Consider the following 23660-nt stretch of genomic DNA (forward strand, 5'->3'; position numbering starts at 1 on the left):
TCGGAATATTTTCTCAATGAAGAGAGACTAGGAACAGTGAAGCAGCAAAGGGATTTGAGTGTCCAGGTACACAAATCACTCAAATTATTAAAAGCTAGTGCACAATACAAAAAGTAATCAAAAAGGCTACTTATCCGTCCTTTTATTACTGGATTATTAAAATACTACAATAATTCTTTTCCAAATAAAGAAAATGTCACATCAGAATGGATTTTCAGCATGAAATTGATGTTTATACAGATCGTTGCATACCAGCTCCAGTTTACAACATGCTCAGCACTGGTCTCGGTTACAGCAATCTATGTAAAAATTAATTGCACACTCAAATTGCCTTGTATTGTAATTGAACATCATCTTTCTTTCTTTCTCTCTTGTTTTTTTTTAAAACCAGGATATATGCCCTATCCCGTCAAGAGCCTGAGCAGCCGAACTGCCCCTGAGTCTCAACCAATGCTGCTCTGTAACTGAATGGAGATGCACCAGGGCAGTGTGGAACATAGGAAGAGTAGGCCTAGAGCCTGTTCTGCCATTCAATTAGATCACGGTTGATCTGTACCTCAATTCCATTTACCTGCCTTTGCTTTCTATATCCCTTGATACCCTTTCCTAACAAAACTCTGTCGATCTCAGTCTTGAAAATTTCAATTGACCCAGCATCCAAAGCCCTTGGGAAAGAGAGTTCCAGATTTCCATTACCCGTTGTGTGAAAATGTGCTTCCTGATTTCACTCCTAAATGGCCGAGCTCTAATTTTCAGATTGTGCCCCCCTTCTTCTAAATTACCACACCGTGGACCAGAGGCTCACACCTGAAGAATGGCCACTTGGGTGAGATACCAGAGAGTGTCCAACACTTGTGGGGCCATCGCCAGCATGAGTCACACACCTTCAGTAAGAGAGAGAAGGGAAAAAAGAAAGAAGATACAAGTCCCTATGATGAGAACATTAGAAGTAGAACATTTTGTTGGGGTGGGAGACAGAAGAATTGTTTTTAAACCAATAAAAGTCTCTGGATTCTCTTGCAGCTCACTGGCATTGTGACTAACTCCTGTTGGTGGCACGCTCGCCTTTGAGTCAGAAGGTTGTGGGTTAAAGTCCCACTCCAGAGACTTAGGAACATAGGAACAGGAGTAGGCCATTTAGCCCCTCAAGCCTGTTCCACCATTCAATGAGATCATGGCTGATCTGTGACCTAACTCCATATATCTGCCATAGCCCCATATCCCTCAATACCTTTGTTTATCAAAAATCTATCAGTCCCAGACTTAAAATTAACAATTGAGCTAGCATCAACTGCTGTTTGCGGAAGAGAATTCCAAACTTCTACCACCCTTTGCGTGTAGAAGTGTTTCCGAACTTCACTCCTGAAAGTCTTGGCTCTAGTTTTTAGGCTATATCCCCTAGTCTTAAACTCCCCAACAAACAGAAATAGTTTCTCTCTATCCACCTTATCAGTTCCCCTTAATATCTTGAAAACTTCCATCAAATCACCCCTTAATCTTCTAAATTCCAGGGAATACAACCCTAGCTTGTATAATTTTGCCACGTAATTTAACCCTTGGAGTCCAGGTCTCATTCTAGTAAATCTACACTGCACTCCCTCCAAGGCCAATGTATCCTTCCTAAGGTGCGGTGCCCAGAACTGAACACAGTACTCCAGGTGTGGTCTAACCAGGGCTTTGTATAGCTATAGCATAATTTCTACCCCTTGTATTCTAGTCCTCTAGATATAAAGGCCAGCATTCCATTAGCCTTTTTGATTATTATCTGTATCTGTCCATGACATTTTAATCATCCATGTACATGGACCCCTAAGTCTCTTTGGGCCTCCACTGTTTCGAGCGTTTCACCACTTAGAAAGTACTCTGATCTATCCTTTTTAGGTCCAAAGTGGATGACCTCACACTTGCATACAATGAAATCCATTTGCTACAGTTTTGACCATTCACTTAATCTATTAATAGCTCTCTGATATTTAATGCTTCCATCTACACTGCTTACAATGCTGCCTATCTTCATGTCATCGGCAAACTTGGATATGTGGCTATATATCCAGTCATCTAAATCGTTAATAAATAGTGAATAGCTGAGACCCCAACACAGATCCCTGTGGGACACCACTAGTCACATCCTGCCAATTTGAGTACCTGCCCATTATCCCTACTCTCTGTCCCCTGCCGCTCAGCCAATTTCCTAACCAGGTCAATAACTTGACCTCAACTCCATGAGCTTCAACTTTAGCTAACAGTCTCTTATGAGGGTCGTTATCAAATGCCTAATGGAAGTCCATATAAGCAACATCCGTAAACATTCCCCTGTCCCATAATCTAGACTGACACTCCACTGCACTGCTGAGGGAGTGCTGCACTGTCAGAGGTGCCATCTTTCAGACGAGACATGAACCTGAGACCCCGTCTGCCGTCTCTGCTGGACATAAAAGATCCCATGGCACGATTCAAAGAAGAGCAGGGGAATTTTCCCTGGTGTCCTGGCCTCTCAACCAACATCACTAAAAAATACAGATGATCTGTTCATTATCTAATTGCTGTTTGTGGGACCGGTGCTCAAATTGGCTGCTATATTTCCTACATTACAACAGTGACTACACTTCAAAAGTACTTCATTGGCTATAAAGCACTTTGGGATGCCATGAGGTCGTGAAAGGCGCTTTCAAAGTCTTTCCAGCAGAGCTCTGAAAAGGAAGTAAGAATGCAAATGATTCAATCTTTAAAATATGGCATAATGTTCCAATGCTAAGGCACTGAGATCAGGGAGTGGAGTAATGCAGTGAAGTTGTCTCACCTTTCAGTTACAGTTTTACAATCATTCATGTTTTCTATTAATACCCATATGCCAGTGACACGCAACACTGCATTTTCCAGTAATTAATGTAATTGGTTTAACCCGCAACAGACCATGGCGTCAGCTTTTGTACTGCATAAACACAAAGTGAAATTTAGACAATGATGTGCACTACAAATGTTTATTTTGCTGGGCTCATTATAATTACAAAAATTAGTTATATTTCCTCATCCTTCCCTTTTTGGTCACTCTGCATTGTGCAACATTCCCGACCCAAGAGAATCAGGCTCAGAGTGACTCTCCATCTGGTTTTTCCTTCCCCACTGTAGCTCCATCCCACAATGATATATGGTTAAAGTCAGTAAGTCACCACATGGGGAAATCAATGGTGTAAAGCCATTTCTCAACTTTAAAAATAGCCATTTTTGTTATAGACTGTCCATGATAGATTGCCATGGATATTTACTTTTGGCTAAGTTCAAAGAAGATTCAACTCTGATGTAGGCATTTCAGACTATAAAAATAATTGGGTGAATTCAGTAGAACTTTAATGGCACCAAAATTCTCAATTGTCAGCTGCTGCAGGAATATATCATTTTTTGAACACTGCTTTACCAAGTCATTAACAGGAACTGTTTGCATAACACAAAACTGGCCGTATCATCTTCTGATAATCACCTGCAAATTATTTCTCGATAAATGTGCAATGCTGACATCATGATTGTTAGTCAATGTGAAGGTCATTAAGCACCTATGACAATCACCAGAGCAAAATGAAAATTCATATTGGATTTAATAACCCCTCCCCCAATCAAATTAAATTAAGTTACTTTTTATAATATAACATTATTAAGGAATTATTTCATGGTAGTTATCTAATCTCAGGGATTCAGATGGTGATTAGAAACCGATTGAACTTCCTTCTGAGTGCATTTCATCATTGAAATCCTAGGATTTGATGACTGGCTTTATGGTGTCTGTTAAGCTTTGCACAAAGTAGATATAAAGAATACAACTGGAAGACAGTCTGAGTTAGCAGGATCTGAAAAGTTCTGATTTTCATTATAATGTGACACAAATATTAATTTCAATGTAACTTATGTCATTATAAGAACATAAGAAATAGGAGCAGGAGTCGGCCATACGGCCCCTCAAGCCTGCTCCACCATTCAATAAGATCACGGCTGAACCACCTCAACTCCACATTCCCGCCCTATCCCAATATCCCTTGATTCCCTTAGTGTCCAAGGGCACGATTTAAAAAGGGCGGCGGGATAGCAGCAGTGTGTGGGAGGGGGGGGGGGGGGGGGGGGAGAACGGGTGCATGGGTAACCAGAATAATAAAAGCTTACTGTTCCCAACGCGATCGCAACTTAATTGGTGGCCATTAACCTTGATTGCGGGTTTGGCATCCGAAAGCTGCACAGTGGGCGGACTGCGCATCCGCATGACCTGCTGTCAGCTGGAGCGTCTAGATTTAAAGGGCCATTGCTCCAATGGATTTTGCTGAAACAAGGAGCAAGACCACCCAGTGGAGCAGCACAGGGGCAAGGCTGCTCCAAGATTCAGCGATGCCTCACTTGAGATGCTGCTGGCCGGGATGAGGAGGGAACTATTTTACCCGGTCGACAGGGGGAAGTGCCCTGCTTCTGCCACCAAGAAGGCCTGGCTCGAGGTGGCAGAGGAGGTAACCAGCAGGAGCAACATATCTGGCACTTGGGTCCAGTGCAGGAAGAGTTTCAATGACCTAACTAGGTCAGCAAAAGTGAGTACACTTACTGATTCTCCTGCATTCCATGTCGCACATCAATAACCTCCCCCCAACTCATTCGGTACTGCCAAGACTACTCCATCACATCATTCCTCACACCCATTTAAGACTCACCCTCAACTTACCTTCACTGCCTCAGCATTTCCTCACCTCCCCATTTGTGACCCCACCACTACCACTCACCCCAATCCTGATCCAATGTGATGTCTCTGTCTGATACTCACCCTCTGATGCACCTCTTTCACAGTCAGCCTCACCCAAACCAATGCATTCATCGGCTGACCACTTCATCCTCACGCATCTGTACTTTCTCCCATTCTAGGAGAAAAAGTGCAAAATGCACCTGAGAGGGCGAGGACTGGAGGGGGGGCCACAACAAATAGTGGTCCTCACAGAGGTGAGGAGGCGGCCATGGAGATCAGCCGCACCCTCGAGTGTCTGTCCATCGGGGACGCCGAGACTGGCACTCCACAAACGTCTGGTGACACAACTTTAACATTCATCACACACAACATGAATTGATGTTATCAATGATTGGCATGTTGAACACCTCGGTTTGCTCATCGCAACATGGCACATCTGTGATGATGCTTAATATTGCCTTCTGTTCTCTTACAGGCCCTTCAACGACCGCAGTAGCAGGAGAGGGCAATTCCTCACAGGAGCTCCCAGCCTCTGAGGGCGCACCGTTGCATCTTAGTGAGCCATCCACCAACGCAGATACTCACATCTCAGTGGGTCCTAGTAGTCAGTTAGTTGGATTGTCACCTGGTGAGTCACCACAAAAAAGTGAGCATGAGCAGACACTAGTGGCAGGGACAGCTGTGGAGAGTCCGCATCGGTGGGTGCACTCACCTCCAGGCTCTGCTCAGCTGGACGCAGATGCTGAACCCCGGGGGCCATCCCTTAAAAGGAGATTGATTGAGGGACAGCAGCACATTTGTGAGGTACTGGAATGGGTGCCACCGCACTCTCCACAATAGCGTAGAGGATGGAGGAGTCCAACTCCTGCATTAGTGGACCTGGTGGCACATGTACGTGAGGGAATCTTTGAGATAATGTCGCAGGTAAGTCTGGAAACGTCTGAGATAATGTTGCAGGTAAGTGTGGGAATGTCTGCGATGGAGAGAAGGCTAGCCTCAAGCATGGCTCACAAATGAGTCCATTCAGGCCTTGACAACGGCCATTCCCACTCAGGGTGAACAACATTCTGCCACCTTAAACAGGCAGACAGAAAGTTTACAACGATGCTTACAAGGCATCATACATGTCCTCCAAACTGTTGTCCAGCAGGGTGGTAGGAGTGATGTGGGCCTGGCCCAGGAGAGGGATGATGGCGAAAGGAATCAGTGAAGTGGGGACACCACGCAAAGCGCTCCCATGTCTCACCCGTTGCCCACCTCTCAACCAGTACCCACAATGCTGCCTCCTCTTCAGGTGGCCGAGTCTGCCCCTGCACAGGTGCAGGTGGAGCATTCCTAGGCGGGGCCCTCACGGGCTCCAAAACCCAGAGGGCATAGGCCGAAAGCATCTAAGCAGCGAGGGCATGGACATGAGCAACCTGCCACTACCTCTGCTGCAGCCACAGGGGATGCTCTGCGTAGAAGTAGTAGGAAGAGAAAGGCGAAGGTTTTGTGATCACGAAGGGTATGTACAAAGGTGTTTGACAGAATGTCATGTTTTTCATTTATATTTGGTTTTTAATAAAGTCACATTAAATGTTATTATTCTTACCACTGCTGGCATGTCTTGCCCATTCTTGACTGCCTTTTGTGATAGGGCCCTTTCATGTGCTTCACCCAGTGGGTGACTTTACAGTGAGTGTATGTGTAGTTGCAGGACTGTTTGGTGCTGGGGGGAGGGGGGGTGGAGATGGTGTTGGCACTGCTCTTTCCAGGTGGTTTGAGGACTGGACTATTCTCACTTTGTGATCTCATGAGAAGCGTTCACATATTAGTGACTCCCTGGCCTCACGAGCAACCAGGTGAGCCGCTGCTCTGCCGATGGGTTGCTCCTCCTCCTCCTCCTCTTCCTCCTCAATGTTCATGGCAGATGTGAATGCTGGATGAGGGCACCCCTCTCTGTTGTGCAGGACACAACACACCACTATAATTCGACCCACTCTCGCTGGTGCGTATTGATATGCTCCCCCGGAACGATCGAGGCACCAAAATCGCATCTTCAGCAGTCCTATTCAATGTTCAATTACAGTCCTGGTGGAGATGTGGCTGTCGTATTGACGCTGTGCCTCGCTGATGGGATTCCTCAGAGGTGTCATTAGCCACTTGTGCAGGGGGTATCCTTTGGCCCCGAGGAGCCAGCCCTTAAGGGGTTTGGTGTGTGGAAGAGGGCAGGGATATTGGATTCCCTCAGAATGAACGAATCGTGGCAGCTGCCAGGGAATCTTGCGCACACGTGAAGAAATCTTTTGCGGTGGTTACAAACGAGCTGAGCATTGATGAAGTGATACCCCTTTCAGTTGATGAACAGTCCTGGCTCACATGAAGCTGCTCGGATTGCTATATGCGTGCAATCGATTGCACCCTGTACCCATGGGAAGCCAGCCACAGAGTGGAATCCCACTGCCCTCTCCGTCTGGCTGAGGTCGTCCATGGGGAAGTTGATGTATTGCGACGTCCTGCGAAACAAACCATCGGTGACCTGCCTTATACACTTGTGGGCAGACGACTGAGAGACCACGGCTTTAACTACCGGCGGGACTTCGAGGTTCGGGAATGGCGCGTGCACCAGATGACCCTGGGTCGTGCGCATTCTTCAGCGTGTTGGAGCCGGGATTCCTGCCCGCTCCAAAAAATCCCAATTTTCTTTGCCCGCCTGCCTCCAATGCACCCGCACTTTCCTTTTGAAATCGTGCCCCAAATATCCATCAATCTCAGTCTTGAGTGTACTCAACAAATGAGCATCCACAGCCCTCTGGGGTAGAGATTCACAACCCTGAGTGAAGAAATTCTTCCTCACCTCTGTCCTAAATGGCTGACCCTTTATCTTGAGACTATGCCCCTAGTTCTAGACTCTCCAGCCAGGGGAAACAGCCTCTCAGCATCTACCCTGTCAAGCCCTCTAAGAATTTTATATGTTTCAATGAGATCACCTCTCATTCTTCTAAACTCCAGAGAGTATAGGCCCATTCTACTCAACCTCTTCTCACAGGACAACCCTCTCATCCCAGGAATTAATCTGGTGAACCTTTGTTGCACCCTCTCTAAGGCAAGTATATCCTTCCTTAGGTAAGGAGACCAAAACTGTACACAGTACTCCAGTACTTATGTTGTATGTGGGAAAAATGAGAGTTTCATGAAGCTGGTAAAGCATTAATACAGATCAGGGATACTACTTGACAGAAACATGCTTCTAAAAATATATCAGCACCAGAGAGATTTCTATCGTAAATCAAGTTAGTTAATTAACAGCATCTGCAGTGTTGAGGCGATGCTGGGGGAGGGGGAAAGAGTGCTCAGTTGAATTTGTCTAGAAATACAACAGTGGAAGAATAAACAAAAATCACAGGGAGCAGTGAGTGCTCATCACTTAAGAGAGAGAGAGATGGCCAAGGCAATTTGCTCAAACAAGGTATTCAATGAAGTAAAAGCAAAGGCAGTAAGGAACAGATTTTAATGAAAATAGCTCTAGCACTACAACACTTAAAGGAGTGAGTAGCCACTGCTGAGTGGGACAAATAAAAATATATTGATTAGCGCTTGATGAAACAGCACAGCAGCAAACCTGCAGCCTTCTTGAATTGAGGGTTGTTGACAAACAGGAACTTAGTACAATGCTCGGTGGCAGTGAGTAAAACAAATCAGATGTTGAGATAGATGTATTAAAAAGATCAATATTGAGCTGAAATAGTGAGGTAATCCTTCCACTTTATAAATCATTGGTGCGACCACACTTAGAACACCGTGCACAGTTCTGGTCACTGCAGTACAAAAAGGATATTGTAGCTATTGAAAGGATTCAGAAGCGAGCAACCAGAATGATTGAGGGGCTGGAGGGATTGGATTACGAGAAATGATTATGTAAATTGGGCATTCTCTCACAGGAAAGAAGATTGAGAGATGATATGATTGCTGTTTTTGGATTCTAAAGGGAAGAGATAATGTAGGCCATAACAAGCTGTTTCACCTTGTCCAGAACAGTAGAACCAAAGGACGCAGTCTGCGCTTGAAGGGGGGTAAATTCAAAACGAATCTGCGGAAATATTATTTCAGTGGGTGAGTGGTAAATCGATGGAAACCCATAGGCTCTCTAAGGAGAAGGTGGAAGCAGATAGTATTGATTCATTCAAATGAAAATTCGATAGGATTTCTTTCAGAAAATATTTTAGGATACCATATACGAGTAATTTGAGACATGTCATGTGGTAAATGTAACATGCTTGGGAGGAACAGGCAACTTTGGACCTATGGTTCCCAACGCTCTCCACCACTGGGGTTTGCCTCGCGTCATGTCTGGGTCTGTTGTAGATTAACTGATAGAGATTGATTGCGATAACTAACTCCATTATCATTATGTCGTGCGACTAGCAGGATGGTAGATGGTGAACTAGATGGACCTTGGTCTGTTTTCATCTAGCAATTCCTATGTTCTATGAGGGCAATTCAGGGGCGTCTCGGCAAACGGGGGGGGGGTTCCCTGGTTTCCGCTCTTACCCTGCGCACGGGTGGCCACCTGGTTCTTGCAACTTGTCGCACAATAGCTGCTGGAGCGAAACCACAACAATAATAGTCAACTACGGGGGACCCAACCTTTATAAGATAAATGCAATAACATTTGTAGAAGTCACATGATCAGATTGTTACATGGTCAGACTGTCCACATGGTCAAACCTCCAGGAATGCCTCCAACCAGAGGTGGCAACCCTATGCTGTGCCATTCAAAATATTTTACTGTAAATATTGTACTGTATTCTGTCTGACTGCTGTTATCTTTAGTTCAACTTATTGTGCACTCTATCTCAGCAGGCCGTGCAGCTGTGACAAATAGACCCACAAGAGGTTAAAGCAGCCATTTTGTTTCAATATGAACAGACTGTTAATAAGAATCAGCCTGTGTTAACTGACCAGTTTCACTCAGCTGTCCAATATATTGCCATTTGAAACAGACTTTACGGTGCTTGTACAAACTTCTGAAGTTGCATTTTCTGACAGGAGAGGTCAGACGTGTGAACCTTCCCCTAGCATATGCATTTCACTAAGTATAAATTTAAACAAATTCCTCAGACTTTTCTTTCTAAATTCTAGATATGGTTGATTCATCTATCTAGATTCCTACAACCATAAGAAGGTTTCTGCACTCATTTATTGCGAGCAACTGTATCCAAATATAATGTAAGATAGTCTGAGAGTGCCAGACGCCCAGTCTGAAACTGTTTCGACTTCAGTGCTGCCTGACAAAAATACTTCATTATTAAAGTACACTGTTCCCTCACCAGGCAATACTTCGACTTTTCATCAGATTCTCTTGTAATAAAATGTTACTGGCAAATCAGTCCTTGGCCCAACGCAGAAGACTTGACATCTCACGCTTTATCCTGCAATGTTTTCAGGCACTGAAAATGAGCATGAGAACGGCACGATGGCTTCAAGCAGCTTCATCAATAGTCACTCTGATAAAAAATACTTGGGTAAGCTAAAAAGGAAGGGAAGTCCAGGAGGAGTGCTTCCTTTTTCCAAATACTCCCACAATCTCTAGGTGAGAAAAATATAAATCACAAAAATATCTGTCACCTTTCAAAATCAAACTTTAAATTTGTTGCCCAGTAGAGATTGGCCATTTCACATCTCCGTACCTGCAGTGTTGCAAAGAATGACAAATTTTAGCATTGATGTATTTTCCTGTCTGTTCCTGAATACTTTTGCTTCTAAAGTGAATGTTGAGACACCACTGGGGAACCTGGCTTGGAGGAGATGCCAAGCCCAACAGTGTGAGGAAGCGGATTTAATAACAACAGATATACAGTCCTTAAAGACACACTGCAACTTCAGGGGGGAAAAAAAGTTTGACAGGGCGTTTCTCATTTGTTTACAAATAAAAGTTGTAATAGAGCAAGTCGCATTGAAAAGAATGTCATTTATATGGAACATTGTGACAAAAAATGACATATAGCTCTTTTCCCTCCTCGAAGAATGTGAAAAAGGCTTGCCAAAGACTTCAGAAAGAAACCCAGGGTGCCTCAGTTATTGTCTCATTTCAATTCTTTATGCAAATATAGCTCCTCACTCACTGTCAGAATCAGGAACTCCAGTGATATTGAAGCAAAGCCACATTAGTAGCACTCACTGCTTAAACAAACAAATTTGGAAACACAAAATGATACTCAGATTGGTTACAATTCTTTTTATGGGAATCTGCACTCCCTCAACACTGACAGCACATTGCCATTCTACAGTCAATGCACATCGTTTCACTAAGTGAATTACATCCTTTTTATAGATTTAAACCTGCCATCTATGGAAAAGTTTCTGCTCTCCTCAACTTTCTATTTGGCAATATAGATTTGTAAAGCATACTTTCACTTTTTTGTAACAGTTTATAATTATATAATTTTCATTCAAAAAATGTGTTAAATCACTTCCCAGGTATTACAGGAGGATGCACTGGCACACAGAGGTTGTAAGTCCAGTTTTGCATATGTTGGGAAGAAGCGCAGGTATAGCAGAATCATTTTAAAGGGGAAAATATACTGAAATACCACAGGTAATTCTCAGCACCAAATAAGATATGACAATGTGACCACTGATTATGATCTTCTAACTCCCATTGGAAAAGTGACAACCCATCTGTGGCAGACATATTTCATTTTTAGTTCATTATTACAATAGACGGCTTTGGTTGCTGTGCTAAGGGGATAGTTTGCACTGAGGGGATAGTTTGCACTAAGTGGGTCTCCAGGAACAGACCCCATCAACAGAAGCTTCTTGCAATGAAATCAAACCATTTCATACCTACTATAAACATTTAGTGAGCTTGTAAAGATAAAATATTTTCCTCAGTCCTAAGCTAATTCTCTGTGACTTTATTAACTTCACACTGCTGCCAGTGCAACTCTTTTTCCTTTATGCTTAATGTCACCTGAACACAAAAGCTATTTTTTAGAAGCCACATTAATTTGCTTGAAATCAATGACTCTGCTGTAGAACTGCACAGGAAGTGCTTATTTCAGAGAATCCACTGGACAGTCAGACAATGAGGCATTTTAGCAGCTTAATATAATACAGAACACAGATACAGAGGTTTAAGTGCCTATATTTCATATAATTTACATTCTAGAAAGGCCATAAGACAGCTTAACCAGGTGTGATTTAGTTATCTTTAACCAGCTACTATTCCACTCCACTCGGTCACATCTGCCTAAATACAAGGCCTCCATTGCTGGAACATCAAATACGAAATCAAATTGCAGAACCAGAGAAATAATACTGGACTGTGTAGACCCGAAATCATAGCTTGATCCCTAGTCCCCCAACATAATCTATGGCTGGGAATAGATGCCAGGACGTCTCCCCCGACATAGCCCACCATTCATACACCCTCAGAAGAGGCCAAGAGAGAGCCAGAAGCATCCCACAGTCACTGCAATTCTCTCAGCCTGGAGTCAGGTCTGTGTCTCTCTGAAGATACAACCAGGTCTATGAACCCCTCTTCCCAATGTAGCATTATGGGGTGCTCCCAGCTGGACTCATCTCAGGTTGATAACAGCTTGGCATGAAAAAGGGATCACCAGATTAGGCCAGCTCCTCCATAAGGACCAAATTCCACTCTTCCACCAGATAGCTGACAAATTTCACCTCGACCAACATGACCGATTTAGCAATCTCCACAGGAGCCAACCCCCTTAGAATCTTCCCTCCACTTCCCAATAACCTCTTGCAGATGCACTTTCACCCTGTGTACCATTCTTACTACCATGACCAAAGAAAGCCTGTGCCCCCTCAGCATAGAAACTGACCCACTGACCATAATGGACGGCAATCCCACCAACATGAACAGCAGTATTCAAGGGCTCCTCCCCACTGTACCCATATCTAAATAATCCCAGAACCCAGGGCCAAACAAGTTGCCTAGGCCACCTGACCAGCATTGCTTCCAGTGCAAGTAGCCTGATAATCATATATGGGAATGTACACTCTAATAAAATGTGTCATTATAAACCCAAATATTCAACAATCTTCTCAAATATCTATGTGAATGTATCCTTAATTTTTTTTTTATTCGTTCACGGGATGTGGGCGTCGCTGGCAAGGCCGGCATTTATTGCCCATCCCGAGTGAGATTTTTACAACTGAGTGGCTTGCTAGGCCATTTCAGAGGGCAATTAAGAATCAACCACATTGCTGTGGGTCTGGAGTCACATATAGGCCAGACCGGGTAAGGACGGCAGGTTTCCTTCCCTAAAGGACATTAGTGAACCAGATGGGTTTTTACGACAATCCGGTAGTTTCATGGCTATCATTACTGATACTAGTATTTTAGTTCCAGATTTTTATTTAATTAATTGAATTTAAATTCGCCAGCCGCCGTGGCGGGATTTGAACTCGTGACTCTAGATTTTAGTCCAGGCCTCTGGATTACTAGCCCAGTAACATAACCACTACGCTACCGTACCCTTATCATATAATTGCTTCATAAAGTTGTGCTTGTACACGTTTAATAGCTTCATGAAATAAATGAATTAATATACATCTACATAGTAGCTTCATAAAATGTCCATATGTATGTACACCTATTTGTATAGTAGCTCATGAAATATATGTATGAATGCACAGCTACATGTATAATAGCTTCATAAAATGCAAGTGTACATTCTTGATAGGCCAATAAAAAAAAAATCAGAATCTTAACTGGCATCTATATTACAGGGGCATCATTACCATTGGAAAATGATTGGCTTTGCTTTCCAATAGTGTATATCAGCATACAACATAGATTTGCATTTGTGTTGGAAAAGTCACTGCATTGTGAAAATGTCACCATACGACTTGCCCGTGACATTTTGACATACAGCTCTTCCACTTTCACTCTCTAAAGCAGTTGCAACACCCCTCCCCCTACCATTCACTGTTAAAATTCTCTATCATTTTACTTTCTCCCAGTCCATCTGACATTCAAATTAATTAAAACACAGTTGTGATGGTCTGTGAGGGCATTCAGAGTTTAACATTGCTGTTTTACATTTTTGTTATTGTGTATACAATGTCTTTTCAGCTTATTTGCAAAATTACAACCAAGAATGCTGCAATGGTTGACAGCCATCTTGAATCTTGGCCTTGAATTAAATAAATCATAGCTGTAAATCACGTTAAAAATAAAATCAAGTTACTTAAAGTTTGCTGCAAACAAAACTAAGCAGCATGAGAAAAGGATGCTTCAAAAAAAATGAATATTGCACCATCAATCGTTTTAATGCTAGTCAATCCAAGTAGTGGTAGTACTATATGAAGCATAATGCAGAATGCGACTGTCTGCCTGACCCGGGATTAAAACATGAATAAGTGCATGTTACGGATTAAACCTACAGGGGTACATTAAACACGATGACAGTGCTCAGCATCATTTACAGAAAGCTTTAGTATCACTTTCCCAACTATCTTCCCCTCAATTTCACAGAGCTCAGATCTAATGCTACTTGACAGGCAAAATGCTGGCACTCCCCCTCCCCCTCCAGTTTTGCCCATCAATTTCCCAAACAGTAACAACATTCTGTGAGCAATGTTCTCAGCTCAATGCGTAGCTTCCTCGTACTGAATGTCCATTTTATCACCATGCTCATCAGTCTTGCTTTAATTCTGTTTCACTGGTAGAGAAGACAATGTGCCGCTGACAGATTATAGCCACCAGCAAATGCTTGCTGCCTATGAGAAAAATATTAAATTTGAGTCTTGAGTTTCATAAATACAAAAATGAACCAACTAATGATTTCCATTTATTCATGCTTATGTCAGAATAGACCTGGCGTAAACACAATCAAGGTCTTACATGACAAAATGTTGAATGTTCACTAATGTTACTGGAGCAAAAGAAAACTTCCATAGTTAAGATTTCAGTCTAAAGCGTACAGCCTTCCAACTGTCTCTGCAATAGGCACTGTAATTTCAAATTATGCAAAAGCATTGAAAAATTTACAACTCAAAGGTACACCTGGACAATTACTACGATGGGTATTTGTCAAAATATTCAGCTCTCCCAAAAATCATGGTTCAAATTGATTCAAGGATTAATCAGGGATAGTCAATATGGCTTTGTCAAGGGAAGATCATGTCTGACTAATTTGATTGAATTTTTTGAGGGGGTGACTAGGCGTGTGGATGAGGGTAACGCAGTGGATGTGGTATACATGGATTTCAGTAAGGCCTTCGATAAAGTCCCCCACAGGAGACTGGTCAAGAAGGTACGAGCCCATGGAATCCAGGGTGCCTTGGCACTTTGGATACAAAACTGGCTTAGTGGCAGAAGGCAGAGGGTGATGGTCGAAGGTTGTTTTTGTGACTGGAAGCCTGTGGCCAGTGGGGTACCACAGGGATCGGTGCTGGGTCCCTTGCTGTTTGTGGTCTACATTAATGACTTGGATATGAATGTAAAAGGTATGATCAGTAAGTTCGCTGATGATACAAAAATTGGTAGGGTGGTAAATAGCGAGGAGGATAGCCTCAGTCTGCAGGACGATATAGATGGGTTGGTCAGATGGGCGGAACAGTGGCAAATGGAATTTAACCCGGAAAAGTGCGAGGTGATACACTTTGGAGGGACTAACAAGGAAAGGGAATACACAATGAATGGGAGGACCCTAGGCAAGACAGAGGGTCAGAGGGATCTCGGTGTGCAAGTTCACAGATCCCTGAAGGCGGCGGAACAGGTAGATAAGGTGGTAAAGAAGGCATATGGGATACTTGCCTTTATTAGCCGAGGCATAGAATATAAGAGCAAGGAGGTTATGATGGAGCTGTATAAAACACTGGTTAGGCCACAGCTGGAGTACTGTGTGCAGTTCTGGTCGCCACACTACAGGAAGGATGTGATCGCTTTGGAGAGGGTGCAGAGGAGATTCACCAGGATGTTACCAGGGCTGGAGCGCTTCAGCTATGAAGAGAGACTGGGAAGATTGGGTTTGTTTTCCTTGGAGCAGAGGAGGCTGAGGGGGGACATGATTGAGGTGTACAAAATTATGAGGGGCACAGATAGGATGGATACTAAGGAGCTTTTTCCCTTCGTTGAGGGTTCTATAACAAGGGGACATAGATTCAAGGTAAAAGGCGGGAGGTTTAGAGGGGATTTGAGAAAGAACTTTTTCACCCAGAGGGTGGTTAGAGTCTGGAACTCACTGCCTGAAAGGGTTGTGGAGGCAGGAACCCTCACAACATTCAAGAAGCATTTGGATGAGCACTTGAAATGCCATAGCATACAAGGCTACGGACCAAATGCTGGAATATGGGATTAGAGTAGACAGGGCTTGATGGCCGGCGCGGACACGATGGGCCGAAGGGCCTCTATCCGTGCTGTATAACTCTATGACTCTATGACTCTATGATTCCATTTTGGTGACATTAGCTTTCTAGTGTTTTCCCTTATTGGCTGAAGCAGATCGGCAGGTCTTGCTAACAGCCAATCCATTGCACTACACAGGCTATCTGAATTTTATTTTAATGTCAAGTTTGTTTGTGTTGAAAGGGAGACACACAAAGGCAGAGGGGGGGAAAAAGAGGGAGTGGGGGGGGGGGAAGAAGAGAACAGATAGATTGAGAAAGATGCATGCATGTAGTTAGGATTATTATTTTGCTGTGGGATGACCAAGCTGTTCTGAACTCATGGATTCCTTTTTTGCACCAGGTATAGAATCTTAAGCTCAATTTGTCTGGTAGAAATCCTTTCTACTGAATTTCCGACAGAGAGAAGAAATCAACAAAATACTCAATATTGATAAGTGATGCTTTTTCCAGAAAAACATAATCAACAAAAAAAAATCAATGTTTTTTGCAACTGTAATCAGTTCAATTGTAATAATGTGCGATCAACATGACTGTTGATGTAAAAGAAAATGTTGCGATAATAGCTGCAGGAATGAGTCATTTTGCTTAGAAGTGACATTGTCCACAATTCAGCACTCTTTATTTAAACATGCTATGGACAGAGCTAAGCGATTCCACAACCAACGGATCAGATTAAAGCTCTGCAGTATTGCCACATCCAGTCGTGAATGGTGGTGGACAGTTAAACAACTATGATGGAAGGTGTTGTCGACAATGCTATCAAGCGGCACTTGCTCACCAATAACCTGCTCACCGATGCTCAGTTTGGGTTCCGCCAGGACCACTCGGCTCCAGACCTCATTACAGCCTTGGTCCAAACATGGACAAAAGAGCTGAATTCTAGAGATGAGGTGAGAGTGACTGCCCTTGACATCAAGGCGGCATTTGACGGAGTGTGGCACCAAGGAGCCCTAGTAAAATTGAAGTCAATGGGAATCAGGGGGAAAACTCTCCAGTGGCTGGAATCATACCTAGCACAAAGGAAGATGGTAGTGGTTGTTAGAGGCCAATCATCTCAGCCCCAGGACATTGCTGCAGGAGTTCCTCAGGGCAATGTCCTAGGCCCAACCATCTTTAGCTGCCTCATCAATGACTTTCCCTCCATCATAAGGTCGGAAATGGGGATGTTCGCTGATGATTGCACAGTGTTCAGTTCCATTCGCAACGCCTCAGATATTGAAGCAGTCCGTGCCTGCGTGCAGCAAGACCTGGACAACATCCAGGCTTGGGCTCATAAGTGGCAAGTAACATTCGCGCCAGACAAGTGCCAGGCAATGACCATCTCCAACAAGAGAGAATCTAACCACCTCCCCTTGACATTCAACGGCATTACCATTGCCAAATACCCCACCATCAACATCTCAGGGGTTACCATTTACCAGAAACTTATCTTTGCCAACCACATAAATACTGTGGCTACATGAGCAGGTCAGAGGCTGGGTATTCTGTGGCGAGTGACTCACCTCCTGACTCACTAAAGCCTTTCCACCATCTACAAGGCACAAGTCAGGAGTGTGATGGAATACTCTCCACTTGCCTGGATGAGTGCAGCTCCAACAACACTCAAGAAGCTCGACACCATCCAGGACAAAGCAGCCCACTTGATTGGCACCCCATCCACCACCCTAAACATTCACTCCCTCCACCGGCGCACAGTGGCTGCAGTATGTACCATCCACAGGATGCACTGCATCAACTCGCCAAGGCTTCTTCGACAGCACCTCCCACACCGCGACCTCTACCACCTAGAAGGACAAGGGCAGCAGGCACATGGGAACAACACCACCTGCATGTTCCCCTCAAAGTCACACACCATCCTGACTCAGAAATATATCGCCGTTCCTTCATCAAAATCCTGGAACTCCCTACCTAACAGCACTGGGGGAGAACCTTCACCACACGGACTGCAGTGGTTGATGAAGGCGGCTCACCACCACCTTCTCAAGGGCAATTAGGGATGGGCAATAAATGCTGGCCTTGGCAGCGACGCCCACATCCTGTGAACGAATAAAAACAAAACTACATATACAAACTAATTCAGGTTTTTTCTCCCTTCTTGATCTCTTAGCCATCCCACCATTTCCCAGTCTACAGAGCAGACAAGTAACCTTTTTCCATGCCTTTAGCAACTGCTCTGGACCCAGCTAAGTGATAAACAGAGCAGCACAGCATGTCTTGACTGTACTGCTGTCAATATCCCATGTAGAGTAATGGCATAATGAGAACTAGTGATATCAAAGGTGGCAATATGATATTACGGTGAAAAGCTCGTAACAGTGGAGGTCCAAAGAGACTTCGGGGTCCATGTACATAGATCATTAAAAGTCATGGGCAGGTACAGAAAATAATCAAAAAGGCTAATGGAATGGTGGCCTTTATATCTGGAGGACTAGAATACAAAGGGGTAGAAGTTATGCTACAGCTATACAAAGCCCTGGTTAGTCCACACCTGGAGTACTGTGTTCAGTTCTGGGCACCGCACCTTAGGAAGGATATATTGGCCTTGGAGGAAGTGCAGCGGAGATTTACTAGAATGACATCTGGATTCAGAGGGTTAAATTACTAGGAGAGATTACACAAACTAGGGTTGTATTCCCTGGAATTTAGAAGATTAAGGGGTGATTTGATTGAAGTTTTCAAGATCTTAAGGAGAATTGATAGGGTAGATAGAAAGAAACTATTTCTGCTGGTTAGGGAGTCTAGGACTAGGGGACATAGCCTAAAAATTAGAGCCAGGACTTTCAGGAGTGAAGTTAGGAAACACTTCTACACACAAAGGGTGGTAGAAGTTTGGAACTCTCTTCTGCAAACGGCAGTTGATGCGAGCTCAGTTGTTAATTTTAAATCTGAGATTGATAGATTTTTGATAACCAAAGGTATTAAGGGATATGGGGCTAAGGTGTGTATATGGAGTTAAGTCACAGATCAGCCATGATCTCAATGAATGGTGGACAGGCTTGAGGGGCTAAATGGCCTACTCCTGTTCCTATGTTTGCCTCATGAATTTATCTGTAGTTTTAGTGGACATGCAATTTCACTATGCTCTTGCGTAATCTCACAACTTAATTTCACTGGAGTGATGTCAAATTGGAATATTTCTACTCCATATCTCCTGTAGTTGTATGTTGAGTATCTATATTGGAGGTACTCGAATGATAAAATGGTTCCGGACCACAAAGCCATTTAATCCGGACTACATGTGGTATGAATTTAGTCACCACTCTCAGAAGCCACGTGACACATTATAAACTATGCGCAGTGGGACAGGATTGGAGTCACGGTGGAGAGAAGATAAATTATGAAGTGCAATTCAGGTAATATGTTAATAAGAGGAAGGAAATGTGTTATTAAAAGAAAGGAAATTACAAATGCATTCCAAAAATAAATAAATATACAGGACCACTGGGGGGGGGGGGGGGGAAGAGAGAGAAGTGCCAAAACTGGAAGGTCAAAGGTCGGATATATCAATTATTTAGGGATTCCGTGGCATTAAGCATGATCACAAAGGGAGGATTAAACAGCAGGGCCTTTTTGGTGATTAAAGCATCCATCCTAGAATGCTCCAAGTTAAAGAGTACCACAACAGATGGATGAAATGGTTTGCAGTTCATTCGTCGTGACTACTTATCCCAGTAAAATTAGTTCACCGTTGCTATTGCAACCTGTAGTCAGATTATGTTTCACTAAATTGATAAAATGGACGCAGAGAGGAAAAAAGTAGATTTAGAAAATCGTGCGTTCAAAGCTGAGTGAATTTTTGACTTTTTTTTTTGCATCCTTCCCGATTGACCAAACAATAAACCATCGCGCTTAATTTGTAATGAATCTGTTCTGCCAGTAACAAGTTTGAATGTGAAGAGACACCATGAAACAAAGCACAAGAATCACTGACAAGAAAAAGGCTCACTGCTTTGTAAGCAGAATATAACTTCATTGCACGCAAGCTACTGTACATGCATAACAAAACTTACTAAATGGCCCATGGCTTAGGCTTCATTACTGTGACTTGGGTTATTGGTCGAAAAATAGCTCCATTCTCAAACTTAGATGATGAAAGAATTATATAATAGAAGCTGCTTTCACTCTATTGCCAGAACAATAAAATGACTTCGAAAATTTTCAAAGGGTTTTTCCCCATCAAACAATTCAGCTGCTCAACAATGTGAAGTGCTAGCAGTGAATGCATTTGAAAAAAGTTATAGCAACATTAGAATAGTTGAATGGATTTCAATTGTACTTCATGAACCTGTAAAAATTGATCATGTTGAGCGGGTCTCCAAGTCAGTTCATTTTTCAATGCCAACAAGTCAGTTGAAGAATTGCAAGCTCTTTTTTCCCTGATGAGTTTCCTCACCACAAACTCCATTCCCTAGCCACCGATTCCATCCCTCTCCCTGGCCACTGTCTGAGGCTAAAGCAGACCATTCGCAACCTTGGCATCCTACTTTACCCTGAAACAAGCTTCCGACTACAAGACTGGCTACTTCCACCTTCATAACATCGCCCGTCTCCACCCCTACCTCATCTCATCTGTTGCTGAAACCCTCATCCATACTTCTGGACTTGACTATTCCAAAGCTGTCCTGACTGGCCTCCCATCTTCCACCCTCCATAAACTTGAGTTCACTTAAAACTCTGCTGCCCGTATGATAACGCGCATCAAGTCCCATTTACCCATCACCCCTGTGCTCGTTGACCGACATTGGCTCCCGGTCTGGCAACGCCTCGATTTTAAAATTCTCATCTTTGTTTTCAAATCCATCCATGGCCTTCCCCTCCCTATTTCTGTAACCTCCTCCAGTCCTACAACCCTCCAAGATCTCTGCGCTGTTTCAATTCTTGCCTCTTGCGCATCCTCAAACAGAAAGGATTCATGAAATAAATCAATTACTTACATAAAACTGCATTACCCCGTCAATTTGTTTTATATGTTCTAAGCTTTGGCAAGGCGATGACAGCCGTAGCCGAAGCAGCAAGATCAATTTATGGTAAATGGTCATTCCAACATTGGTAACTAAAGTACAGGAAGGTGAATCTGAACAGGACGGCTCCGCCCCCCGCCCGCCACCCCCCTGCCCCACCCCCCGGCCACCCCCCCCCCTGCCCCCCACCACCAGCATCCCCGCTCCCAATGATATAACGTGTTGCTCGGAATGGAGAAAAATTGGACGTGGTGTACCCCAGACGCCAGTGCTGGGCTCATTTTTGTTCTCAGTACATATAGATGATTTGGATTTGGGTATAAGGAACAAAATCTGAGAATTTTCAGATGACACAGAAGTAAGAGGTTTGGCAAACAGTGATGAGGACAGGCAGACAAGTTAGCAGATGTAACTTAACATGGAAAGGTGTGTCCTCTTTGGCAGGAGGAATAGAAAAGCAGTATATTATTTAAATGGAGAGAGATTACAGAACTCTGAGGTACAGAGGGATCTGGGTGTCCTCGTACATGAATCACAAAAAGTTAGTATGCAGGTACAGCAAGTGATCAGGAAGGCAAATGGAATGTTGTCATTTATTACAAGGGGAATGGAATATAAAAGTAGAGATGTTTTGCTACAGTTATACAGGGCATTGGTGAGACCAAATCTAGAATACTGTGTGCAGTTTTGGTCTCTTTATTTAAAAAAGGACATAATTGCTTTAGAGGCATTTCAGAGAAGGTTCACTCGACTGATTCCTGGGATGAGGGGGTTATCTTATGAGAAAAGGTTGGGCAAGTTGGGCCTGTATAGATTGGAGTTTAGAAGAATGAGAGGTGATCTTATTGAAACATATAAGATCCTGAGCGGACTTGAAGGAGTAGATGCTGGGAGGATGTTTCCCCTTGTAGGAGAGACTAGAACAAGAGGCCACAGTTTAAAAATAAGGGGACTCCCATTTAAGACGGAGATGAGGAGAAATTTTTCTCTCAGAGGGTCGTGAGTCTGTGGAACTCCCTCTGAGTTGGACAGATTCCTGATTAACAAGGGCGTCGAAGGTTATAGTAGGTAGACGGGAAAGTAGGGTTGAGGTCACAATCAGATCTGCCATGATCTTATCAAATGGCAGAGCAGGCTCGAGGGGCCGAATGGCCTACTCCTGCTCTTAATTCGTATGTTTGCATGTGAGGTAATGTATTTTGGAAGAAAAAGAAATAATGGGAGTATACACTTAATGGATAGACGCTAAAGAGTGTGGATGAACGGAGAGATCTAGGGGTTCAAACACATAATTCCCTGAAAGTGCAGGTAGATAAAGATAATAAAAAAGTAACATTTTGGGTTTCATGAATAGGATCATAGAGTGCAAGACTAAAGAAGCAATGATAAATTTATGTAAAAAAAAACATTGGTCAGGCCACAGTTGGAGTATTGTGTGCTGATTTTTCCGGCTTCCTCCACCATAGAAAGGACAGAGCTGCAATGAGGTATTTGGGGGTGTGGGGGAGGGGGGGTGGTTGGGGGAGTGGTTGGCTCCTATCTTCTCTTCCTTTAAAAGTGATCTCATGGATGGAGATGGGACTGGCAGGATGATATCACCCAACAGAATTCCTGCCAGTCCCACTGCTATAATGAAAACAGCCATTCTAAAAAAGGGCCAAAGTCCTCTTCTGTCCTCCATCTTCTGCCGGCACTACTCCAAACACTCGTCAATGCTGCAATTGCCAGACCCCGCCCCCCAAACCTAGTGAGGGCCCAGATGTTGCAGGCGCCTGACCACTATGTAAATGCCCTTTGACTCAGAGGAGTGGGATGAGTTGGGGCACTTGGGGCCAGTGAACACAGCTTCTTCTGCACCATAGTTACGGTGACAGAGATGTAGCATGGATTTTCAATGCCGATGTTTTTAATTCACAATTAAACCAACAGATTCCCTAAACTGCCCATGGATTGCAATATATTCATATTGTGACAGCTAAGCGAATTTACTGGAGGCAGCACCTAAACAAATACAGACGAAATCTTGTCAAATGACATGAAAGGTTATCAGTGCTGTCAACTGACCATACCTTACCCATCAGCCCCTAATGACTGGCAATTACATCAATAATCCAGCCACAGTGCAGGCTCATCCGTCTCTTTGCTTTGAGTCTGTCATAGGTAACAAACATCAAAGCTGCTGGCATAGGAACCTTCAGTATCCATAATCATTTCTGATGAGATAGCCAGGGATGAAGGACTAATTGGGGAAAAAACACATGAAGGTGGCTTGCAATCCAATTAGTACTTTAGTCGCAATTAAATGTAGAGGTCTTATTATTCTGTAGAGATTTCCCTTTGGTCACATTTGTTCAAATTGACCGATCTTAAATCAGCCATTTTGATTTCTGTCTATAATTAGCACAGTTCATTATAAATGTCCACCTGACCTGGTACATATAGCCCTTTTGCCTTTCTGGTGATTTCTCCTTTGAGATGCAGTCACTTTGGTGACTATCACATCTTTCAGCCAGTTAAAGACTGAGATCATTTAAACTAAATCAAATAGGATATAAAGCTGACAATAACGCTTTGTGCAGACTACTAATTCCCGAAACAAGAGAAATGGGTCTTGCTTGTCG

The 23660-nt window shown here is 43.5% G+C and overlaps 1 protein-coding gene across 5 annotated transcripts in view; it reads right to left on the reverse strand.

Moving 5' to 3' along the window:
- The window catches only part of fbxl17 (F-box and leucine-rich repeat protein 17), a 667009-nt gene that overhangs the window by 87863 nt on the left and 555486 nt on the right, over window positions 1-23660 (reverse strand). The window contains exon 10 of one of the 5 annotated variants that reach the window (XM_067982927.1): window positions 14350-14446. The exons of the other annotated variants lie outside the window; for them this stretch is intronic. Coding sequence (XP_067839028.1) covers window positions 14364-14446 — 83 coding nt within the window. The 3' untranslated portion in view covers window positions 14350-14363. Of the gene's footprint in view, window positions 1-14349; window positions 14447-23660 lie in introns of those variants that run through there. 5 annotated transcript variants of the gene reach the window in all.

Source organism: Heptranchias perlo, chromosome 4 (genome assembly GCF_035084215.1).
Source record: "Heptranchias perlo isolate sHepPer1 chromosome 4, sHepPer1.hap1, whole genome shotgun sequence".
NCBI lineage: Eukaryota > Metazoa > Chordata > Chondrichthyes > Hexanchiformes > Hexanchidae > Heptranchias > Heptranchias perlo.